Consider the following 24,730-nt stretch of genomic DNA (forward strand, 5'->3'; position numbering starts at 1 on the left):
TGTCACCTGTGATAGGGTTTTAGTCCAAATCAATGCCTTATGCAGGCGAGGAAGAGAGCACCTAAAACTGGTGCTGGAATCTGTTTTAGTTATTGCTCTTAAAGGAGCTGGGTCAGCTTAAGAGGCAGGGCTCATTTTCCAGAACAAGACAGTTCCACACAACTATTCCTCTTCACTCTGGGGATCATAAATCTCTGCAACAGAAACAGTTCCCTTATGACTTTACGAAGAAAAATCGCTCGAACCTGGAAAATATTTTTCAGACGGTTCCTTGGCACCTGCTCAACATGACATCAGTGGGCGACTGAGAGTTTTAACTCAGACACCATGTTTCCAATTTGAAAGGTGGGCGGGCGGGGGGGGGGGGGGGGGGGGGGGGGGAGGAGATGGAGAAAGGAAAGGTGGAAGGGACGGGGAAAAGAAGAGCGGGGCGATGGAAGAATAGAGAGAGGGAGGGAGAGAAAGAAAAAGGGAGAGGGGGCAGAGGGGAAGGAGTGGAGGGGAGTGGGAGGGAGCGAGACAGAAAGTAGATAAGGAGGGTGGTAGGGGATGGAGAGAGGGAGGGAAGAAGGAATATAGTGAAAGAGAGAGGTTTAGAGATTTTTTAAAGTAAAAAGCAAAATCACCATAGTCCCAGATTGTCATAATATGCACCCATGCACATCATGAGGTAAAAGCAGGCAGTGACAGACACCCAGGTGAGCCAATCAACATACAGAACAGAACACGACCAATCACCAGACAGAACACCAGAGGGGGGCTTCCAACTATAAAACACACGAGGCTTCAGCACTCTGCCTCTTTCCACTGATGACAACTGTAGTGACAGTCAGAGTGTACAAATCATTCAACACCTTCTACATCAGAGCTAGCCTGGTCTAGATAGTCAACGTTAGTTTACTTAGAGTAGTAGAGAGTCAACCCACAGGCAGCTGTGTGCTTCGTTACTGAAGTTCAATAAATCTTATTGAACCAACGCCTACGTTTGGTGTATGCTTGATCATTTAACTGCATTGTGTTATAGTCCGTGTTACCCCAGGGTGAACAACACGACATGATACCAGGCGTGGCTACTGCTTCTAAGTAATTTACCTTCGAAAATTCACTGACGATCAGCAACTGCTTTCCAGCGGCATGGAAAGGATCCAGGCACCTCCACAGCTCCGGATCTCCGGGAACCTTGGCGCCAACTGGCCGGTCTTCAAGCAAAAATTCAGTCCTGATGCCTCGGGCCTCGAAAGTGCGTCTGATGCCCGAAAAATTGCGCTGCTACTGTCGACTGCGGGGGACCAGGCCATCCAAATCTTCAATTCGCTCACTTTTGCCGATGGTGAGGACAAGTCGGTGAGGACGGTGAGGACAAGTTCCAGACCGTCTTAGCCAAATTCGACAGTCACTGTTAGGTCGAGACGAATGAAAGCTTTGAGCGTTATGTCTTCCAGCAGCGCCTTCAGGGTAAGGATGAGCCTTTCCAGTCTTTTCTCATTCATCTTCGCATTCTAGCGCGATCCTGCAACTACGGTGACACCGCTGACTCCCTCATCAGTTTTCAGATCGTGTTTGGCGTCCACTCTGACGCCCTGCGGGAGCAGCTCCTAAAAATAAAAAATATGACCCTGCCAGTGGCCATCGAGATGTGCAAAGTCCACGAACAGGCTAAAAGTCGCTATTTCCGCCTTAAGTCGGCAGAGCAGAACCAACTTGCCTCCCACGGGACTGAGAGTGTACAGGCCATCGCCCGAATTCGGTCATTCCGCGCGCTTTTCCAGGGGTTCCACGCATGTGCATCACGGTCGGGAGAACGAAGCGGCCGAAAGCTACACTGCGCAGGTGCGAGCGGCGGCTGACCGCACTGCGCATGTGCGATGACGCACCGAGCATCACGACGTCGACGTGATGACATGCCCCAACTGCGGCATCGCCCATTGAAAGCGGCAATGCCCAGCAAGAGGCAGGCGATGTCTCAACTGCAAGAAGTTTGGCCATTATGTGGCTTTGTGCTGGTCTGCACCTCCGATAGGGAGCCAGCGATCCCAGTTCCAATGCAGATGCGTTCGAAGTGTGCACAAGGGCTGTGGATTTGGAACCTGATCCCGTCACGGATCCAGAGGACGACTGCCTGGAGTACCCACATCGAGTGGGCATCATCACCATGCATGACAAGGCCTCCTTGCATTCAGCAACACACACACCCTCAATGTGGATAATGCGGACGAGTGGCGTGCCACAGTACAAGTCAACGATTGTAGCATCCGGTTCAAGCTGGAGACCGGTGCTTCGGCCAATCTAATATTCCAAGCACATCTGGCTCGTATCCAAAGGCAGTCAACAATTCTTCCGCCGGCTTGCCAGTTGCTCGACTACAATGGAAATGCCATCACTGCGTTAGTGTCCTGTCACCTGCATGTATCCAATAAGGCCATCAAGGCCACTTTGCGGTTTGAGATCGTCAAGCCCGGCAAGGCTTCTCTGCTTGATGCCCATGCATGCGAGCTACTCCATCTCATCCAGCGTGTACATGCCATGTCCCCTGCCAACAGCACTTTTCAGGCCGACATTGAGGAGTTACTATTGCAATACCCGGATGTGTTCAGTGGGATGGGTACACTGCACTACCAATATAAAATTCTGCTCAGACCTGATGCCACGCCTGTCATCCATGCGCCACGCCGGGTGCCAGCACCCCTAAAAGATCGTCTAAAGGCACAGCTGCAGGAGCTCCAAGATCAGGGAATAATATCTAAGGTGACGGAACCAACTGACTGGGTCAGCTCGATGGTCTGTGTCAAGAAGCCCTCTGGGAACTGCGCATTTGTATCGATCCCAAGGTTCTGAACCGCAACATTATGAGGGAACACTACCCGATCCCGAAGCGGGAGGTGCTGACGAGTGAGATGGCACATGCCAAATTCTTTACAAAGCTGCATCGCGTGGCTTCTGGCAGATACAACTGGACGAGTCCAGCAGGAAGCTCTGCACGTTTAATACACCCTTTGGCAGATATTGCTACAACTGCATGCCGTTTGGTATTGTTTCGGCCTCCGAAATCTTTCATCGAATAATGGAGCAAATGCTAGACGGTATTGATGGTGTGCGGGTTTAATGTTGACGACGTCATCATACGGTCCACGACCCCGGAGGAACATATTTCTCGTCTGCAACAAGTCTTCAGGTGCATACATGCCAACGGCCTGAAATTAAATAAAACCAAATGCTCCTTTGGCATGTCGTCAATTAAGTTTCTGGGTGATCAGATCTCCCAGCAGGGCGTGCAACCAGACTCGGACAAAGTCAAGGCCATCAACACAATGAAGACCCCAGAGGACAAGAAGGCGGTCCTCCGCTTCCTGGGGATGGTAAATTTTGGGGGAAGTTCATTCCCAACCTTGCGTCACACAAATACGGCCCTCAGAAGTCCACCACTTTCCAGTGGCTACCCGCACATCAAACAGAGTGGCTTGAGTTGAAAGCGAAGCTAACCACCGCTCCTGTTCTAGCTTTTTTTGACCCAGCAAGGGAGACTAAAATCTCCACAGACGCCAGCCAGGACGGCATTGGGGCGGTGCTCCTCTAGAAGGACGACACGTCGTCCTGGGCTCCAGTGGCCTACGCGTCAAGGGCCATGACCCCCACTGAGCAACGATATGCTCAAATAGAGAAAGAATGCCTGGGCCTTCTCACTTGCATCATGAAATTCCACGATTATGTCTATGGTCTCCCGACCTTTACAGTGGAGACGGACCACAGACCCCTAGTGCACATTATATACAAGGACTTAAATGACATGACACCCAGGCTCCAGCGCATTCTCCTTCGACTCCGCAGGTACGATTTTGAACTGGTTTATACACCTGGAAAGGAGCTAATCATCGCGGATGCCCTTTCGCGTGCCATCACCACGCCATGTGAGCAGGTAGACTTCGTACACGACATTGAGGCACAGGTGCAGCTGTGTGCCAGCACCCTCCCGACATCCGACGAACGCCTCGTCATCATCCGAGAAGAGACCGCCAAGGACCCTCTTCTGCAGCGGGTCATACATCACCTCACGAATGGCTGGCAGAAAGGGCAATGCCCCCAATACTATAATATAAAGGATGATCTAACTGTTGTCGAGTGGATCCTCCTGAAATTGGATCGCATCGTCATTCCACGCAGCCTCCAGAGCTTGGTGCTCACGCAGATACTCGAGGGACACCTCGGTATTGTGAAGTGCAGGCGTAGGGCCCGGCAGGCTGTCTATTGGCCCGGCATCAATGAGGATATATCAAACATGGTCTTCAATTGCGCGACCTGCCAGCGCTTCCAGCCTGCTCAGCCCAAAGAAATGCTCGAGCAGCACGAGATCGTGACCTCTCCGTGGTCTAAGGTCGGCGTTGACCTTTTTCACGCCAATGGGCGTGACTACGGCCTGATAATTGATTACTTCTCCAGTTACCCCGAGGTAGTGAAACTGTCTGACCTAACATCCAGGACTGTCATAAAGGCGTGCAAGGAGGCATTTGGCAGGCATGGATTCCCGCTCATGGTTATGAGCGACAACGGTCCCTGTTTCTATAGTCAAGAATGTTCCAACTTCACAAAGCAATACCACTTCCAGCACATCACCTCGAGTCCGCATAACCTGCAATCTAATGGGAAGGTCGAAAAAGGGGTCCATATTGTGAAGCAGATGCTCTGTAAGGCTGCGGACTCAGCTTCGGACTTTAATCTTGCTCTTCTGGCATACAGGGCAACCCCTCTGTCCAATGTTATGTCACTGGCACAGCTCCTTATGAATCGTAACCTGCGGACGACTGTTCCGGCCATTCATGTACCTGACCTGGATCACCTTCCAGTGCTCTAAAAGATGCAGCAGATCAGAACCCGGCAAAAGCTGACACATGATGCTCATGCTACTGATCTGCCCGTGCCATCTCCGAAGGACGCTGTTCGCATCAAGTTGCCTGGTGGAGGCTGGTCAACTCCAGCTGTTGTTGTTCGACAGGCTGCTCCCAGGTCGTTTGTGGTTCGCATTGCTGATGGATCTATTGTCAGGCGCAACAGAAGGGCACTACGCAAACTTCCCTGCCCACCACCGGATCTCACATTCCCAGATGTCATTCTGCCTTTTCCGGACACCTCGCTCCATGAGGCCACCAATCTGGCTGCATGCCATCCTGTCAGGGCACCATCATCCCCGCCTCCACCTCTCAGGAGGTCCACAAGAATCCGACGACAGCCCCAACGACTGGACATATAAATAGTTCCTTTGTTATGTTTCTGAATTGCTGAAACGTCGTGACCAGATATTAATCCGGGAAATGCTGAGGGAGGCAGGCAGAAAACAATTTCATTACAAATGAGAGGGGAACAAATTTCAGAAATTGCCGGCAGACATTCCATAATAATGCATCATATTATTCTCACATCAGTTTGAGCAGTGAGTTCATGCATGAGCTACAGGGCTAAGGGATACCAGGAGCGTCTCGTTACCCCACTGTTAAAAGGACCGAAATAGCTCGTCCTTAACAAAAAACTAAATGGATCCAATATTCAGATCCACAACTTCTTTGTTAATTTGTTAAAAAGGGGGACAATTGTGCAAATGCTAACACCAGAGGGTAACTCAGGCAGGAAATACTGCACTGCATGCAGCACCACCCAGCAGAGTTCCACAGGGAATATTTTAACTGTGTGTTAAGTCTGTCTCTAAGTACAGTAATCACACTGCCCACATGATCAATAGATGCTTGTCAATCCAACTTAATGATAAATACAGCACAGCCTTCATGTTTGGGGAAATCATTGAAAAAGTGGCTGCTCTATTTCTACAGCTCATTAGCTCAGGTGGTGTAAGTGGCAAAGTTCATTTGAACATCATCTATTAAAGTCTCTCCTCTCATGCTGCACTGGGCGACCACTTGAAGACTGCCATTTATTAGCCCGCCTCCAGAATGCTCCAAGTCTTTCACAGCCAATGAATTACTTTTGAAGTCCTGTCACTGTTGCCGTGCAGGCAGACGTGGAAACTAGTCTGTCCACTGCAAGATCCCACAAGGGGCGGGCGAGGGAGGCGAGACACGATTCGTCCAGCCCCTCTGCTCTTGACCCTACTCTCACTGAGCTGCTCACCGCCTCCTTTCCACTGCTGAGATTATAAACTGTCCAGTCTCCTCCTTTTCCAACAGCCGTCATTATCCCCATCCTCAAAAATCCCCACCACAACCACCCCTCTGGATTTGCTAACTCGAACCGTTGTCTTACTCCTCAAAGCCCTTGAGTGTTTTGTCTCCTTGACGTGTGCCCACATTTCCCCGCACGGCTTCTTGCTTCAATCTCTTTGATCATGTTTCTGTCCCTGTTACAGCATCACAACATCCCTCATTGAAGCACAAATGGCATTCTTGGTGACAGTGACCACAGGAGTGCTGTCCTTTCCCAACCTCAGCCTTTAACGGGGGCGACCAAACCATTTTGTTTCCAGGTTTTTCCAAGGTCTAACAGTGGGGCAGCTCCCTCTGGGCAGCACAGTAGCACAGTGGTTAGCACAGTTGCTTCACAGTGCAAGGGTCTCCGGTTCGATTTCCGGCTTGGGTCACTGTCTGTGTCGAGTCTGCACGTTCTCCCCGTGTCTGCGTGGGTTTCCTCCGGGTGCTCCGATTTCCTCCCACAAGTCCCGAAAGATGTGCTTGTTAGGTGAATTGGACATTCTGAATTCTCCCTCTGTGTACCCGAACAGGCGCCAGAATGTGGCGACTAGGGTTTTTTTACAGTAATTTCATTGCAGTGTCGATGTAAGCCTACTTGTGACGATAATAAAGATTATTGTTGAGGGCAGCAACAGCATCCGCAGTAGGAGCTTCTTTTTCCAACCCGTTCTATTATTTCAGGAGCCAACCCCCACCACTGAATCATCTATTCTTTACTCCTTTCCCATCCATTGCTACATGTTGCCCCATAATTCACATTGATGGGATCAGTTTTGTGTTCATTAATGACCTCCAGCTCTAGATCCCCTCCACGTCTCCAAATTCCTGCTCCTATATATATATATTATATATATATTGTATATATCTCAGGGCAATGCCGAAATGACACTCGTTTCAAAATGATCAGGGGGTTGGATAGGGTGGACAGTGAGAGCCTTCTCCCGCGGATGGATATGGCTGGCACGAGGGGACATAACTTTAAACTGAGGGGTAATAGATATAGGACAGAGGTCAGAGGTAGGTTCTTTACGCAAAGAGTAGTGAGGCCGTGGAATGCCCTACCTGCTACAGTAGTGAACTCGCCAACATTGAGGGCATTTAAAAGTTTATTGGATAAACATATGGATGATAATGGCATAGTGTAGGTTAGATGGCTTTTGTTTCGGTGCAACATCGTGGGCCGCAGGGCCTGTACTGCGCTGTATTGTTCTATGTTCTATGTTCTAAGTGTGCAACAGGTTCATTTAAAAGAGGTAAAAAATAGCTTTGCAATCATAAAACGTCTGCTCTCCATGCTTACAGCTCAGCCTCCAGTGGCTTCGGTGGCATCTGTTTATTTTGCTCAGAGTCCACACCCAGGCTTAACCAATCAAGGATAGTGAGCACAGATCAGTTACCAGACTCTCATAATCGAACACAGAACAAAAAAAACAATTAAACGCCCATCTCTGCACTGTTAAACTCCTGTCCGACATCCAAACGTTCTGGAATTTTCTCAAGCTAATACTGGGAACACTGCGTTCAGTGTGCCTGGACATTGCCACACACTGCAAACTCCCAGATCCCAATTTCAACCCCCTTCCATGGCACTGTACGTTTGCCAACCCTCCATGATTGGCCTGGAGGCCCCAGGAATTTAAGATCAGGACACGGCTGTGTGCGGCCATGACGAAAAACCAATGGGACACTAAAAAGAATATATTTTTTAAAATTTGCTTTGATCATCTCTCTTTACCAGATATAAAAATACTGAAAAGGGGGAATAAAAGGGTGTTTGGCTGCTAGTTAAACATCAGTCAATTGCTTTCCATTTGAAGCAGGAATCATAGAATCACTACAGTGCACAAGGAGGCCATCGAGTCTGCATCGATCCTGTCAAAGAACACCCTAACTAGGCCCATAAAGCCACCCTGTCCCTGTAACCCAATAATCCTACCTACCCTTTTGGACACTAAGGGGCTATTTAGCATGGCCAATCCAACTAACCTGCACATTTTTGGACTGTGGGAGGAAACCGGAGCACCCGGAGGAAACCCACACAGTCACGAGGAGAACGTGCAAACTCCACACAGATAGTGACTCAAGGCAGGAATCGAACCCGGGTCCCTGGCACTGTGAGGCAGCAGGATGTGCTGCCAGACTAACGGCTGGAGCATGAGGGCACGTCATGTGATGAAATCTTCAGGAATACATTTAATCACAGTTGGCAACTCAATGTCACTGTCTCAGGAAGAATCGGAGTCCTCGACTTTTGAATTGACCCCATGTGAACCTTCCAAACCCGCAGCCTAAGAAAAAGATGAGCCAATTCCTGGATCTCAGCGGTCAGGCACTCAAGAACAGTGGCCAAGTAGACAAGCATTATTCGGTGGGAGTTCGGGGGTTTGACTCAGTGACAATGAAGGAATGGCAAGTTAGGGTAGTGTGTGTCTTGGCGAGGAACTTGCAGGCAGTGATGTCTGTAAGCACCAGGGCCCTTGACCTATGTGACAGAGGTCGGGGGTTTGGAAGGTGCTGTTGTTGATCCTTGGTTAGTTGCTAGCTTTCTTAGTTCCTTGTGCACTTTTGAATTCAATTCCACTTCACTGTTACATCTCAAATTACTTTGACACTTATATTGTTGACTGTTTCTTTACCATGTCGCCTCCCCCACCCACCCTCGGCAGTGTCCTTTTCCCCAGAGTTGGTGAAGGCATTATTTCCTTGAATTCCCAAATGCTTCCAATTACTAAAAATCGCTTTCGAACGGAGATGATCATCTTCACAACCATGACAAGCAGCGATGGCTTTTGCGTATGGAGTATTTTTAATAATACTCATTGAAGGGATTTTTTTATTCAAGTATAAAAGGAACCTTTTTACACATGAATAAATACTCACTTACTCCCCATTTAAAATCAGATCAGCGTTGAACACTTACGATCTCTTATAAATGCTGAGGAATATCAGAATGTTTCTGGTATGGTCCTTCTACCTCTATTATATCGCCCAACTGTGCCTTGGCCTGCCTTGTGCTGAACCTCCCATCCATACCTTTGTCACCTTTAAACTCAACTATTCTGAAATTCTTTTCACCAGCCTCACAGACTCCACCCTTCATAAACAGCCGTGCACCCTAATTACCCATCCTGCTCCCGGCCATCCTTGCTCCTTTTAAAGTATCAGCTGTGTGCTTAAATCCTTCCACAGTTTTTGCTACTCTCCTTTTCTGTAACCTTCTCGACCAATGGTAAGGCATCTCGGAAATTCAATTTTGCGGCACCTGTTTGCCAGGCATCGAATAGGCACCCAATCTCCCATTGTAGTGGACAGGAAGTATGCAGCTCTTACTGGGCAGAAGAGCAATACCTGCCAAATTAGCACCGATGAGATGGGCACGTGGGGCCTGTGGCTGAAGCAGACACAAATGTGAAGAAAGGCTTTAATGCTTTTTTCAGACTCAGCACCCTCCAATATTGGGTGAGGCAGTTAGTGCTGGACTAGCTGTGTTTAGGAAAACTGTACGCAGTGAGCCTTAAATGGGCCACTGCAGGCCACCATCAGGAAGATGGGCGAGAGCTATCCCAGCTTCATCAGGTTTGGCCCCTTTTGCCACCTCGCCCACCATCTCCCTGCCTCTGTCCTCTGAACACCCCCCTCCCCCGTCTCTGTCCTCTGCTCACCCCCCGGCCTTACCCACCTTCCCTTCCCTTTTGTACACTCTTTTCTGGGGAGCTGCCCTTGGGAACGGCCAAGAGGTGACTGAAGCTCTCGGTCTCCTTTAATTGAAGTCTGAGGCACAATATTTGGTTCACTTCAGGGGCTAATGGTTCAGGACTGTTCCATGTGTCCTTTTGTAGGGTTGACAACCCTTCAGGGAGTCTCTGTTGTGGAGAAAAATCGTCGGGACATGCAAAAAGATTGTTTTTCGTTGCATTCCTCCTCAAGGCACAGTGGTTAACACTGCTGCCTCACAGCTCTGTTCAATTCCTGCCTCGGGTGACTGTCTATACGGAGTTTGCACTTTCTCCCCGTGCCTGTGTGGGTTTCCTCCGGGTGCTCTGGTTTCCTCCCACAGTCCAAAGATGTGCAGGTTAGGTGGGATAGGGTGGAGGTGTGGGCCTAAGTAGGGTGCGCTTTCCAAGGGCCGGTGCAGACTTGATGGGCCGAATGGCCCCCTTCTGCACGTAAATTCTATGATCCTAGGATATAAAAACATTGAAAAGGGAAAATAAAAGGCGTTTTGGCTGACAGTCAAGCATTATCCAATTGGTGAATGAGTCTTTTTGGTGTAGGAAGGCAGTACGTCATAAGTATGGGTTGTGTTGGCCGACTAATGCCTGGAATGTGGAGAGAAAAATCATGTGATAAAACCTCCAGGATAACATTTAATCAGTTGGCAACCCTAGGCCCTGGTCATCAATGATATTTTAACCTTGTTCATACATCTTGCACAGCTGTCCACCAGATGGCAGCATTACACAGATTTCTGAAAGTTATTTGCAAAAATACTTCATGTAATGAATCTGACTTCATTATTGATTCTTGCACACTAGCGATTATTTCTACACAATGTTAAATGCCATCTCTAAAGTGCTAAACATGGAGAAGCAGACCTCAAGCATATTGCCTATGGATTGTGATGTGTTGGGTGTTCTGGATCACAAACAGGTCACCAACACTGGAAGTGGTGCAACGCTATTTTATTATAAGGTTAGCTATATTAACATACTTGAACTGTGGGTAAATGTAATGCCAGCTTTAACCGTTGACCCTTGCCTAGTCCTAACCAGGTGATGCACTCAGCACATGGTGAATGTCTGTGTTGCAGGCTGTGAGCTCTGTGCTCCGAGCTGGCTGATACTAGAAAGAGCGGGAACTCTCCCGTCCCGTCTTTATAGTGTGTGTGCTCTCACTGGTGATTGGCTGTGGTGTTGTGTATGCTGATTGGTCCCACTGCATGTCCATCAGTGTGTGTGTGTGTGTGTCTGCACCATGATATACTGGTGTATATTATGACAGATTGTGAATGTATTTCAATGCAATAACATTTAAAATGTTTGTTTTATGCTTATCTTTAAAATTTTCAGACCAAAACAAAATTGAATTCCGTGTTTGCATTGATATTTATGGGCGGCACGGTAGTACAGTGGTTAGCACTGTTGCTTCACAGCGCCAGGGACCCGGGTTCGATTCCCGGCTTGGTCACTGTCTGCGGAATCTGCACGTTCTCCCCGTGCCTGCGTAGGTTTCCTCCGGGTTCTATGGTTTCTTCCCACAAGTCCCGAAAGATGTGCTTGTTCGGTGAATTAGACATTCTGAATTCTCCCTCAGTGTACCTGAACAGGCGCCGAAATGTGGCGATGCGGGGATTTTCACATTAACTTCATTGCAGTGTTATAGTGTAAGCCCACTTGTGACAATAATATAAGATTATTAATTAACATCCAACTTCCTTCTTACCCATCTGATCTAACAGACCATAAGATCTTACATGAAAGATATTCAATTTGGTTTAAGATTAAAGCCAGAAAGCGTCAATGTAAACCTGGGTGTAAATCTCAAATGCCAAAATGTAACGTGGGTGGCAAGCTCCGAACAAAGTAGTCAGGACATCCTGATTTGGCAGGTATCCTTTATTGAGTGAAAGCACATTGATTTAGAATCATGGAATCTCTAAAGAGCAGGAGGAGCCCATTTGGCCTGTCGAGTCTGCACCGACCCTCTGAAAGAACACCTACTTAGGCCCACATCCCTTATCCCCGTAACCCACCTAACCATTGGACACTAAGGGGCATAGCTTAACTTGGCCATTGTACCTAACCTGCAATTCTTTGCACTGTGGGAGGAAACCGGAGCACCCAGAGGAAACCCACGCAGGCACGGGGAGAACGTGCAAACTCCAGTCACCCAAGGTCTGAATTGAACCCGGGTTCCTGGCATTGTAAGACAGCAGTGCCAACCATTGTGCCACTCTTTTCCGGGTAGTGTGTGTACAAAGTCTCGGAACAGTTTGCAAATTTGATGCAGGGATTCAGATACTCAATGTTTTTAATCAATCAGCGTACTATTTACATAGGCTTCTGTGGGGGAGGTATCAACGCGGTACAGCATTTGCTCAATTCAAGCATTGGAGGGAAGAGTAATGAGCTCATTCTAATGGCTGTAGAACAGAATGGTGAGGGGTGAAAACACTGCACCCCGGGAGGAAATATGGGGCGGGATTCTCTCTTCTGGGGACTAAGCCCCACGCCCGCCGGAAAACAGGCGAGAATCACTCCGGACTTTTACCTCGAAGATCCGGGGTGAATCTCCGTTATCCAAGGGGCTAGCAGAGCCCCGGCGTGCATCCCGCAGCTCTAGCTACCGGCGGGGCCCTGCTAGCCAGACCGCGGGTCCGCGCATGCGCACGGCAGCCCACCTCGGTGCGGGCGCCGCCAACATGACGGAGCCACACAGCGGGTCCACGCAGAGGAAGGTAGGTCCCTCCCAGATCGCGATGGCCCGCCGATCGATGGCCCCTGATCGCGGGCCCACTGAGGCCCCCCGGAGTCAGATACCCCCCGCCCCCTACCAGAACCGCCACTGCGGGTCCCAGCTCCCGCCGGGTGGTACCACATGTAAACCGAGCCGGCGGGACTTCGGCCGGTTGACCGCGGAGAATCGCCGCGGAGACCTATTTCAGAGACACCCGATCAGCGCCGCATCGACCGCACATGTGGGACTGGCGTGTCCGCGGAGAATCACGGGAGCGCCGGATTTCCGGCGTGAACGGCTATTCTCCACCCCCGCGCCGGGCGCGATTCTGGCACGGAGGGTCAGGGAATGCCGCCCATGACTTCTCTTTACATTCAATCAACCTCGCTCAATCATAGAATCATTCCTACACAGGCCATCCAGCCCATGCTGGCTCCCTGGCCAAGCAAGCCTGTTGCTCCCATTCCCTCACTCTATCCCCATAGACCTGTTAAGTTCATCTACCTCGATTGCCCATCCAAATTTCTTTTGAAATCATTGGGCGGCTCTGCTCACAGGTAGTGTTCCAGGTCATTATCACTCACTGCGTAAAAAAATTTCTTCACAGCCCGCCCCCTCCCTTACCTCCCCCACTCAGAATCTTGCATCTATCACCTCTCAGCCGTGTAGCATCAGCTAATAAGAACAATTTTTGACCATTTTATCTAAACCTATCATGAACTTCTTAACCTCAATCAAACCTCCCTCAATCCCTCTCAGGAAAACAAATGAAACACGTCAGCGGGGGCGGGAATCGCGCCGCGCCGGTCGGTGGGCCCACCCCCGCCGATTCTCCGGCCCGCGATGGGCCGAAGTCCCGCTGCTGGAATGCCTGTCCCGTCAGCGTGGATTAAACCACCTTTTGAACAGCTGGACAAGGCGGCGCTTGGCAGGCTCCGGGGTCCTGGGGGGGCGGGGGGGGGGGGGGGGGGGGGGGGTCTGGCCCCGGGGGGTGCCCCCACGGTGGCCTGGCCCGCGATCTTCCGCCTTCGCCATGGTCTTCACTATGGCAGAGGTGGAAGAGACCACCTCCCCTGCACATTGATGACGTCAGCAGCTGCTGACGCTCCCGCGCATGCGTCGCCCGGCGAAGACCTTTTGGCCCCGGCTGGCATGGCGCCAAAGGCCTTTCCCGCCAGCCGGCGGAGCGCAAACCACTCCGGCGCGGGCCTAGCCCCTCAAGGTGAGTGCTTGGCCCCTAAAGGTGCGGAGACTTCCACACCTTTGGGGCGGCCTGACGCCGGAGTGGTTCCCGCCACTCCATTACGCCGGAACCCCCCGCCCCGCCGGGTAGGGGAGAATCCCGCCCTTCATTCTGGACTTGCTCCTTAGTTTAAGGGGCTGGTTTAGCTCAGTTGGCTGGACAGCTGGTTTGTGATGCAGAGCAAGACCAACAGCACGGGTTCAATTCCCGTACCGGCTGAGGTTATTCATGAAGGCCCTGCCTACTCAACCTTTCCCCTTGCCTGAGGTGTGATGACCCTCAGGTTAAATCACCACCTGTCAGCTCTCCCCCTCAAAGGGGAAAGCGGCCTTTGGTCATATGGGACTTTATTTACTTACTTTATTAAGGAAAGCGAAGTTGATGAAAACAGGCAACTACACAAAACCCCAAACATTCCAGGATGAACAAACTATAGGAGAAAACGGAATAGGCAATGATAAGCTGCGTTCACAGCATGAGAAACATCCCCAATGAAGTCAGACAGACTCAACACTTTGGTAGATTCATTCATGTTTAAATCAATCCAACCAATAAAGTGTACTGCTTTGCGGTCTGAATGAAGTATGTTTCAGCAGGGTGGCTTTTGCATTCTGGACTGTACTTTTTCAGAATGGAAACATTTTGATACAGGCAGAAAAACATTTTTATTAACCAAACAGAAACAGTGAAAATGTTTTATTTGGATCTGATTTTGTTTCAGATTTTATCATTTCAGAGTTCCAGATTCCGCAGTAGTTTGATTTTGTTTATCTGACTAAAATGGTCACAAGGCACACATAATTAAAAATAATTAACAAGCAGAATGGCTGGAGAAAATATTTGCTGCAAATGAACAAACCTTACTGGAGTCGTAAGTGACTTATCAGTTCGCTTGTACAGTTTTGACAAAGCACAGTTCGGGCTGAAAACAGTCACATTTTTAAAATCAAGAATGCTTTATTAAGACTTAACAAATTACAGCTGCTAAGAGAAAAATACATTTTGAAATTGTATCTCGGTTTTGACCATTCTGCAGTAATACAATTTCAAATTTTCACAATGATATCAATGGGCAAATCCAGCTGGTGTGAAAATTAACATACATATGGCAAAGCAAACAAAGACAAGATAAAATAATTCCGCATTCATCACATTTATATGAAGGCATTTTATCTGGATATTTGGAGAAGCCAGTACTTTCAGAATAGTTCAGAACAAACATCGGGAAACTTTCAATGTCACTGATCACAAATTTTATCCAAATTGTGATGGTTACTCCTGATTAATAATAGTGTTGCCTATTACATAAATAGTTAAATAAATCATTGACATAAATTAGTAAGCACGGATTAATCTTCTGCGTAATGTTTAAATTCAGCAGACATCAAATATAATCACATACTGAACGACATGTCCTTAAACATATTGCTGGCCGACCAATCTTCTAAAGCACTAAGTGGGAGTCATAAGATGACGGGGCATTCATAGATGGCAAAACATCTTTGAGAAGTTCTAAAAAAATCAGATTTTGAGTTGGCAGTAGAACGCAAAACACCTCCAAAAGTGACAAGACTTTGAAGGATTCCTACAATGTGTTTTTTTTTAGATTCAACATAGCAGACCAGCCAGGTTACTACAATCTGTTTCACAGTTAAAGCTGCTTAGTTTAAATGATCTGATCATTCAGTCGTTTGAGCACCATATTTCTACTCTGTTGTGTCACTTTTGCTACTTAGGGCGAGTTGTTGGATAGTTTTTGTTTGAATTATCAGGAGTCACCTGTGTTAAGACCTCATAAAGCCACTAAGTGAAGCTAACTTGCATTTTGACATAGCAAGAATGTATGTAAAATACCACAACACCCAAATTATGCAGGATATGGAATCATGTTCATCACCATTCTGCAATGAATTATTAAGTGAAGGACTCAGTGGCCATTTGCCCTCCTTTCCATCTCGACAATGACAGCTGAAATATCTCACAATCGAGATCTGCAAACGTTGTGTCTTGGTCACTTTTGTTCTTTTTTTTGTGTGTGCTGCGTGTGTTCTCTGAGGGGATCCAAAACGAGAGAACGCTGGATGCAGACTTAACGTTTTACCACTGATCCCCGAGAGTCCCCCAGAAGGGGTGAAACAATTCCAAAGAAAGGAAGCAGTGTGTGATGTTAAAATAGAGAAACACTGGATAGCTGTTACTACCTTAATTTCAGAATGCTATAAATTTTCCATGCACAATGGATACTATTTGCGTGCTGAAATTAGTCCAAAGTCAACATGCGCGAGATGCAAGCACACATTGTGTGTGAACATTTCAACCCAAATGGACCACAAAGCCATTTAATTTGCCCCCATTATGCAGGTTTCTGCTACAGATATTAATCAAACGTGTCTCTGGGGTGAAGTGCAAAGGTTCAGAGGTATGTGAAACGACTATGCAAGTTTGAAAAACTGGGAGTGCTTTAAGTCGGATTTGGTGGCCCGGGAAGAATGGAGCTATTCAGTCATCTTTTTAAGTAAAGGGGATAGAGGCTGCCAAGGAAAAAGGGTGTATCACAAGAGTCAGATGCTGAAGGAAGGACAAAGCATGTCATCTATTCTGAAAGTAAGACGTAACATGACATGAAGTTGAATTGAACACAATTGTAATAGCTGCTGGGACTGGGAGCTTGTGCCACGTGCAGTCAGCATCATATTAACATAGTTAGCCACACATAGGTCCGACTAAACGTTTGAGATTTCAAAAATCATTCAATGGGAGCATGAATACTTATGAAAACAAAACCGCGCCGAACCATTTCCACCTAACAGAAAATGCCATGCTCCCGAGGGTTTCTGAAGGAACATTGGTCACAGGAACACAGCATATCTGCCTGGGTCCCTGACACATGTGAAAAACCATCACACTACTTCGGAGTCTCTAAAGTAAGAGGAAATCTCTGCAGAAGTGCCCTTTCAAACTGCGCTCTCCTCATAGGAACAGATTTCACTGGTCCAAGCTTGGAGCTGGTTAAGTGCAGGCAGACAACAGCCAAGGCTCAAGAGTATGTAAGTGCATTCATGATTATTACTGGAGTTTAACCAAATGGATGACTGCATTCAACCTTACTTGTCTAGTTATACAGACAGCATCAGGACATTGGGTTTCAGAGTGAAATGGCTGAGTAATTATGACAAAGATATCACAACACCATGAATTGCCAACGCAAAGTGTATAGCTGTGAACAAAGACACGCAAGACCATAAGAAATAGGAGGCTGCTTGGTCCATGAGACTGCTCTGCCATTCAATATGATCATGGCTGATCTCCCATATCCCCTGATTCCTGAGAGATTCTATCCAGAGAAAATCTATCAATGGACAGAGACAAATCAGGTTTCTCATAGTGCTGACATCATGTAGTTAATGAATAAATGGAAGCTAATGCTTTTTTTGTAAAATAGAACATAGCGTATCGAACATTGCCCTGCAGTGACATAATGAAATAAAATAGGATGGTTGTAGTAGTTTCAGGTAATCTGCTATTATTACAAAGGAAGAATGTTTAATCCCAAAGCTCTCAAATTAGTTTAGCTGTTGGCTCACTTGTACCTCAGTTGGTCAAAAGGTTATAGGTTCAAGTCCCACTCCAGGGATTTAAGTACACAACCTAGGTTGGCAGTCAGTGCAGTACTGATGGGAGTGCTGAACGGTTGAAAGTCCTGTCTTCCCGATGAGCTGCTAAACCAAGCTCCTGGGCAGTATTTTCCACGCAATAGCATCAAGTCACATAAGGAGATCAAAATCTATCAATGGACAGAGACAAATCAGGTTTCTCATAGTGCTGACATCATGTAGTTAATGAATAAATGGAAACTAATGCTTTTTTTGTAAAATAGAACATAGCGTATCGAACATTGCCCTGCAGTGACATAATGAAATAAAATAGGATGGTTGTAGTAGTTTCAGGTAATCTGCTATTATTACAAAGGAAGAATGTTTAATCCCAAAGCTCTCAAATTAGTTTAGCTGTTGGCTCACTTGTACCTCAGTTGGTCAAAAGGTTTGGTCAAGAAGATAGGTCCTACAAAGTGTCTTGAATGAGGAGAGTGAGATTGAGAGGCAGAGAGGTGTAGGGAGGGAATTCCATAGCTTGGGGCCCAGGCATCTGAAGGCATGGACACCATGATGGGGCGACTGAAATTGAGGATGCGCAGGAAACCAGGATTAAGAGGACCACAGATATCATGGAGGGTTGTGGAGCTGGAGGAGATTACGGAGATAAGGGAAGGGGCGAGGCTGTGGAGGGATTTAAAAACAAGGATGAGAATTTAAAAATGAAAACTTTGCTCGACCGGGAGCCAGTATAGGTCTGAGCCTAGGGGTGATGGGGGATAAATAAATTTGGTGCAAGTTGGGACATGGGCAGCAGAGTTTTGGATGACCTTAAGTTTATGGAACCACAACCTAAGTTGCATTTTTTTAAAAAAACTTCGTGATTTCCCTGATCATTGGTGTGAATGGTATACGGCAGAGTATAGGGGAGTTCCCAGAATGATTCTCTGTTGAAGAAATCTAATACTGTGCTGCAATTCTAGAAAAATAATAACAATCAGTATTACAACAAGTAGCGCCCAATCAAATAGTCATATTTCGGTGGACCCCAATAATGTCCTGCTGCTGCACACTAAATTCACCTTGGCTTTAAAACCTTCAGTAAAAAGTGGTTTCCTTTGAGGGCAGAATTTTACAGCCCTTGGCATTCATAAGGGACTATAATATTCCGCCGTCAGGAAACTTCACCTAAAAGAACACAGAACAAAGGAACATAAGAAGGACAATTAAATGTAGAAGCATAGAAGTTCTTCAAACCCAAAGTGCCATTCAAAAGTGTAGAGCTCCTTATTATATGATCAACATGTGCCAATCATGTGGTTATGTTTTGGTGGAAGGTCACTTTGGTTGATACCAGCATGCATTGATAAGCCAGATTATGAGCCACGTGATGACACAGCCACCAGTAAATAAACGCAACCCACAGTGCTAATTCTGTACCTGCAAAAGGTTGGTGAGTTATGGCTACAATAATTCTTGCAGCACAGGATTATACCAGGTATGCACTGCAATCTATTCAGAAAAGGTCAGAGTTAGCTACACAATTTTTAACGCTGAGAAAACAAAGCAGGACATTTGGGTTTTTGAGTATTGCGTAACAAATCTCTTCACCCAAGGAAGCTGCGGAGGTAGACTTTAACCGCTTTGAAAGATCAAAAGTCTTTCAGTACATCATGACATTCTAGATCCTTAAATACATTTGCAAGCAATAAGCTCAAATAGTTTACTTCTGAGAAAAATAATTAAACAAAGCTCAAGATGTCAAAGGGCATCAAAGAGTTCAAATTTGATGTGCATCTATTTTATGCCACTTTGGGTCACATGTAATATCTAGCCACTGAACAATAACATTTGCAAACAAACAATCAGGTCAGGCAGTATCTGTCAAGTGAATACAAGGCTCAAGGTTCTGGAGGAAGTGTTGTTAGCATGGATTCACAAGGATTCTCAAATTCTTCGAGACAGGATCTACTTCCATTTGGAAGCAAATGGACGTATTAGCGAGAGGCAGCACGGTTTTGTGAACGGGAGGTTGTGTCTCACTAACTTGATTGAGTTTTTCGAGGAGGTCACAAAGATGATTGATGCAGGTAGGGCAGTGGATGTTGTCTATATGGACTTCAGTAAGGCCTTTGACAAGGTCCCTCATGGCAGACTGGTACAAAAGGTGAAGTCACATGGGATCAGGGGTGAGCTGGCAAGATGGATACAGAACTGACTAGGTCATAGAAGGCAGAGAGTAGCAATGGAAGGGTGCTTTTCTGATTGGAGGGCTGTGACTAGTGGTGTTCCGCAGGCATCAGTGCTGGGACCTTTGCTGTTCGTAGTATACATAAATGATTTGGAGGAAAATGTAACTGGCCTGATTAGTAAGTTTGCAGATGACACAAAGGTTGGTGGAATTGTGGATAGCGATGAGGACTGTCAGAGGATACAGCAGGATTTAGATTGTTTTGAGACTTGGGCGGAGAGATGGCAGATGGAGTTTAATCCGGACAAATGTGAGGTACTGCATTTTGGAAGGTCTAATGCAGGTAGGGAATATACAGTGAATGGTAGAACCCTCAAGAGTATTGACAGAGAGATCTAGGTGTACAGGTCCATAGGTCACTGAAAGGGGCAACACAGGTGGAGAAGGTAGTCAAGAAGGCATACGGCATGCTTGCTTTCATTGGCTGGAGCATTGAGTATAGAAATTGGCAAGTCATGTTGCAGCTGTATAGAACCTTAGTTAGGCCACACTTGGAGTATAGTGTTCAATTCTGGTGCCACACTACCAGAAGGATGTGGAGGCTTTAGAGAGGGTGCAGAAGAGATTTACCAGGATGTTGCCTGGTATGGAGGGCATTAGCTATGAGGCGAGGTTGAATAAACTCGGTTTGGTCTCACTGGAACGACAGAGGTTGAGGGGCGACCTGATAAGAGGTCTACTAAATTATGAGGGGCATAGACAGAGCGGATAGTCAGAGGCTTTTTCCCAGGGTAGAGGGATCAATTACTAGGGGGCATAGGTTTAAGGTGCGAGGGGCAAGGTTTAGAGGAGATGTACGAGGCAAGTGTTTTACACAGAGGGTAGTGGGTGCCTGGAACTCGCTGCAGAGGAGGTGCTGGGAGCAGGGACGATAGTGACATTTAAGGGGCATCTTGACAAATACATGAATAGGATGGAAATAGAGGGATACGGACCCCAGAAGTGCAGAAGATTTTAGTTTAGATGGGCAGCATGGTCGGCACAGGCTTGGAGGGTTGAAGGGCCTGTTCCTGTGTTGTACTTTTCTTTGTTCTTTGATAGCAAATGCAAGCAACAATATAACAATTGGTCAACAATTGGTCCCAAGTTTTATGCCATACCAGCTTACTTCAGCCTCCTATTGCAAACCGTAGTTTATAGAAATAAGACTAAATTAAGCTGAAAATCATATTGGTTAATGCAAATCTTCAAAAATGTTTACCTTAATAAACTTCCATAATGCAGAGCAATACTAAACAAATCGATTGAATAGTTTTTCACTTTAAAATTTGGGTGGCTAATTTAATTTAAAATTGTCTTTTTCCAATTCGGGGGCAATTTAGCGTGACCAACCACCTAAAATGCACATCTTTGGGTGTGGGGGCCAGTCCCACGCAGACACAGGGAGAATATGCAAATTTCACACAGACAGTGATCCAGGGTCGGGATTGAACCCAGGTCCTCTGTGCCGTGAGGCAGCAGTGCTAACCACTGCACCACCGTGTGGGTGGCTAATTTTTAGTGGGATGCTGAATGTCAAGAACGGGAACTATAGCAACCATGTAAAGCTAGCAGAGAAAGCTGCAATATTACACCCAGCAAACATTCCGCATGATTTACTTAACCAAGTACTTTTGGCCAGAAATGACAAGATCGCCATTCTCCCGTTTGTACTCCATCAATAACATGATGAAGAAAACCCCAAAAATGCTTTCATTTCAGACAAACATATCGCAATATCAGCATCAAATTCAGTATCAGAATGGTTCTGACCAATTGATACCACTGAAACCTTGCATCAACAGAGATAACATCGTGGAGAGATCAATTCAACCACAAGAGTAACAGCTCAGAGCAGTATGGGTTGGTTACTCTTCACCAGCACTCTACAGCACAGCAGTCATGTTTGACTGTGGAAACACGGTATCTGCTGCATACTCTATATAAACAAGGATTTCGACCGGAGCGCTGGCTACATTGCAAGAAGGAGGAGTCAGAATTCAGCTAGGGTTTTAGACTGACAAAGTCATAAAAAATATATGCAATTCCCTACAATGAACACCTGTCATATATCTGGATTTATATATATTTATATATACACCATTGTTATCTTTGATTTGATTTGGTGTATATTTAGCTCAGACATCTAAATTTTAAAATCATCCTGGTTTGATTGTGCAAAAAAGCAAAACAATTGAACAATAAATTATTTTGTACTCACATGTATGGACTGATGCAGAAGAATGCAGTAGCTTAACGCAGTTTAGATAACGTATTTTCACATAGTGAAAGTAGACAGGGAATTTCACATCAAAAGCACTGTGCATCAGACATACAATCTTGAAGATTACACAATATTCTTTGCAGTAAAGTTTTACCAAATTGGGCGTTTAATTTTCTTCAACCGGGATTTTGCTCTATTCCTTATAAATGTTTATTTTTCAGAGAATGTTAAAAACGATAATTAATTACAAAATAAAATCCATATTGGGAGAAGTAGGAACAATTGCAGCACATTTCACGGTTTTATTTCTCCCGCACTAGATTGCGAGCAATCTTGGATGGATGTGTTATTGTTATTGAAAGACATTTATTTGACACACTCATTGTACTGCCTGGGATCAAATGAGGATAAACAATTTCTGACTGGTTCAAGAGCAATCTAAGGCAAAAGCAAAGGTTACTAGAAAACACATACTAGTGTTATTCTCAAGAAGAAACATCTTAAGGCAATATTACTGCTAAACAGGGTACTTCTGTCTCAAGTACCATAATGATGTTGCCTGAAGCTATAAATGCAGGTGATTATAACCTTAGGTGATGAATTTATAAACAGAAATATGCAGTGCATATAAAGATTGGCCCCATAAAATGCATGGCAGATTTAAGTTTTAAATTCACGTTAAGGCATCTTCGAGGAGATAAATATTTTCCAAAATACTACAACAGTACTTTTTTTCTGGTTTTGTTATGTCATATATATACATTGCAAAAATATATAAACAACATGCAGTTTCTGGCTCAGTTCACATCGTCAATCACAGGTAATCAAACCTTGCTGCTAGCACTGAGGCCCTCAGTCCTTCATTAGCAGGTCGTATCTCTTCAATGATCAAACTGCAATGGTCAAAATGTTTCTTTTTTTTTAAAACGCTAAATATTGTCCTTTTCAAAAGTCATTTTCCAGACAAATAGGTTCTCTTGTATTGTGTCCAGGAGCAACTAGTTGCTCTTAACGTTTGGAAAAAAGGAGGTTTTGGCAGTGAACATCATGACATGTGGTTCGGGTCATATTCCCGTATTAACTGCTTGATGTGTGCTAGCTTCCGGTGCAGGTACTCACAGCGAACTTTCTCTTCCTGATACGAAGGGTGGGTCTATTTAAAAAGAAAGGAAAATAGCATTTACATTTATTCAATTGCCAAAAACACATAACATAACAAACAGCTTGTACGAAGGATCACTATCTAATCTCACAATGTTCATAAGGGACCCTCCCTGGTTTAGTTCACTGCGCAGCTTTGCCACCTATCGTAAACCTTTGGGAGTGGAGTTCATATTGTTAATTTAGAAATAGGGATGGCAGAGCACAAGTTGACATGGACATTGATGACACCAGTGGTAAAGAATAGAAGAGCTAAAGGGAAAGTTTAACAACAGGAATAAGGCATTTTATAAATCTGGACAGCTGGATTCAAGAGTTGGGAAGAGAAACATGGCTGGGAAGAGAAGGGTGGCACAGTACCACAGTGGTTAGCACTGTTACTTCATAGCTCCCGGGTCCCAGGTTCGATTCCCGGCTTGGGTCACTGCCTGTGCGGAGTCTGCACGTTCTCCCCGTGTTTGCGTGGGTTTCCTCCCACAGTCCAAAGATGTGCAGGTTAGGTGGATTGGCCATGCTAAATTGCCCTTAGTGTCCAAGGGCTGGTGCAGACTCGATGGGTCGAATGGCCTCCTTCTGCACTGTAAATTCTATGGAACTGGCCAAAACTGATAATATTTGCACTGTAAAGGAAACAGGTGTTATGTGCAGAATAGAACATGGTTAATATTAAATTGCTGCACAATGTCATTCTCTTGAAAGTATTTAGAAAATACCCCATTTCCCTTAACAGGCAATTTAAAGGAAGACATGAATACAACATGTGGTTTGGAGAGAATAATTTGGAGGTTAAGAAAACAACAAGAAACTTGTGCTATCCAGAATCTTGCAATGTTGATTGATGGCACAAAACAGTTTCCAATTTTACAAGAACAAGGAAAACACTAAACTTTTCTTCTCTCCAAAAATAAGTAACCTACCTTTTTAAACTTCCTATATTCTTCAAATATTTGGTCTTCCACCATCTGAAATACAATGTCATCAATAAAATAGGCTTCCAGTTCTTAAATTTAAGCATATCAACACATCATATTAAACTCTTCAATCGGTCAGAAATTAAGCTCAAATGCAACGCTAGCCCCTTCCTCATTTTGAATTATTAATTCAAAGTTTGAGCAGGAAATTGCTTGAAAATAATGGAGATGTTTAAAACAAGAAATGGTTCTAACAGACGCCAACACCAATTCAAAATGCAATTAAGTATACATATTTAAAGTTCTTTCTACATTACCAACTTAAATGATAATCTAAACTTTTATTTTACTAAGTCTAAATATGAGGTGTTAGTTACACATTTTTAGAGAAATTTTGTCATCTTTATTCTGACAAGTATGGTCTTAAAACATGAGTAACCAATTCATAGGAAATGAAAGTTCTTTCCAAGGAGAATGCTTTATTAAACTCAATTAAAAAGGGAATGTTTAAGGGTGGATGTACAGATTGTGGCCCTGAACCACATTCGGCTGCCATCGTCCTGACAATCTCGCTCCTGAAGTTCAAGCCCCTAAGTTTGACTTTTACGTTTATGTTTTTCACTTGCTGGCTTATCCTGTTTGAGATCGCCGACCTGCAAGCTTAGAAATATTTGCTTGTACTTATGTTTCATGGGAGGACAAATCCTAAAGCAGACCATAT

At 45.7% G+C, this 24,730-nt stretch overlaps 1 protein-coding gene across 2 annotated transcripts in view; it reads right to left on the minus strand.

Annotated features, from left to right (window-relative positions):
• Positions 1-14,825: 14,825 nt before the first annotated feature.
• The window catches only part of LOC140386399 (RNA polymerase II elongation factor ELL), a 173,162-nt gene continuing 163,257 nt past the window's right edge, over positions 14,826-24,730 (minus strand). For both annotated transcript variants that reach the window (XM_072468700.1, XM_072468699.1), the window contains exons 11-12: positions 24,016-24,060; positions 14,826-23,090 (exon numbers count right to left, since the gene is read on the minus strand). In XM_072468700.1, the coding sequence (XP_072324801.1) occupies positions 22,983-23,090; positions 24,016-24,060 (153 nt within the window). In that variant the 3' untranslated portion in view covers positions 14,826-22,982. The remainder of the gene's footprint in view (positions 23,091-24,015; positions 24,061-24,730) is intronic.

This window comes from Scyliorhinus torazame, chromosome 12 (genome assembly GCF_047496885.1).
Source record: "Scyliorhinus torazame isolate Kashiwa2021f chromosome 12, sScyTor2.1, whole genome shotgun sequence".
NCBI lineage: Eukaryota > Metazoa > Chordata > Chondrichthyes > Carcharhiniformes > Scyliorhinidae > Scyliorhinus > Scyliorhinus torazame.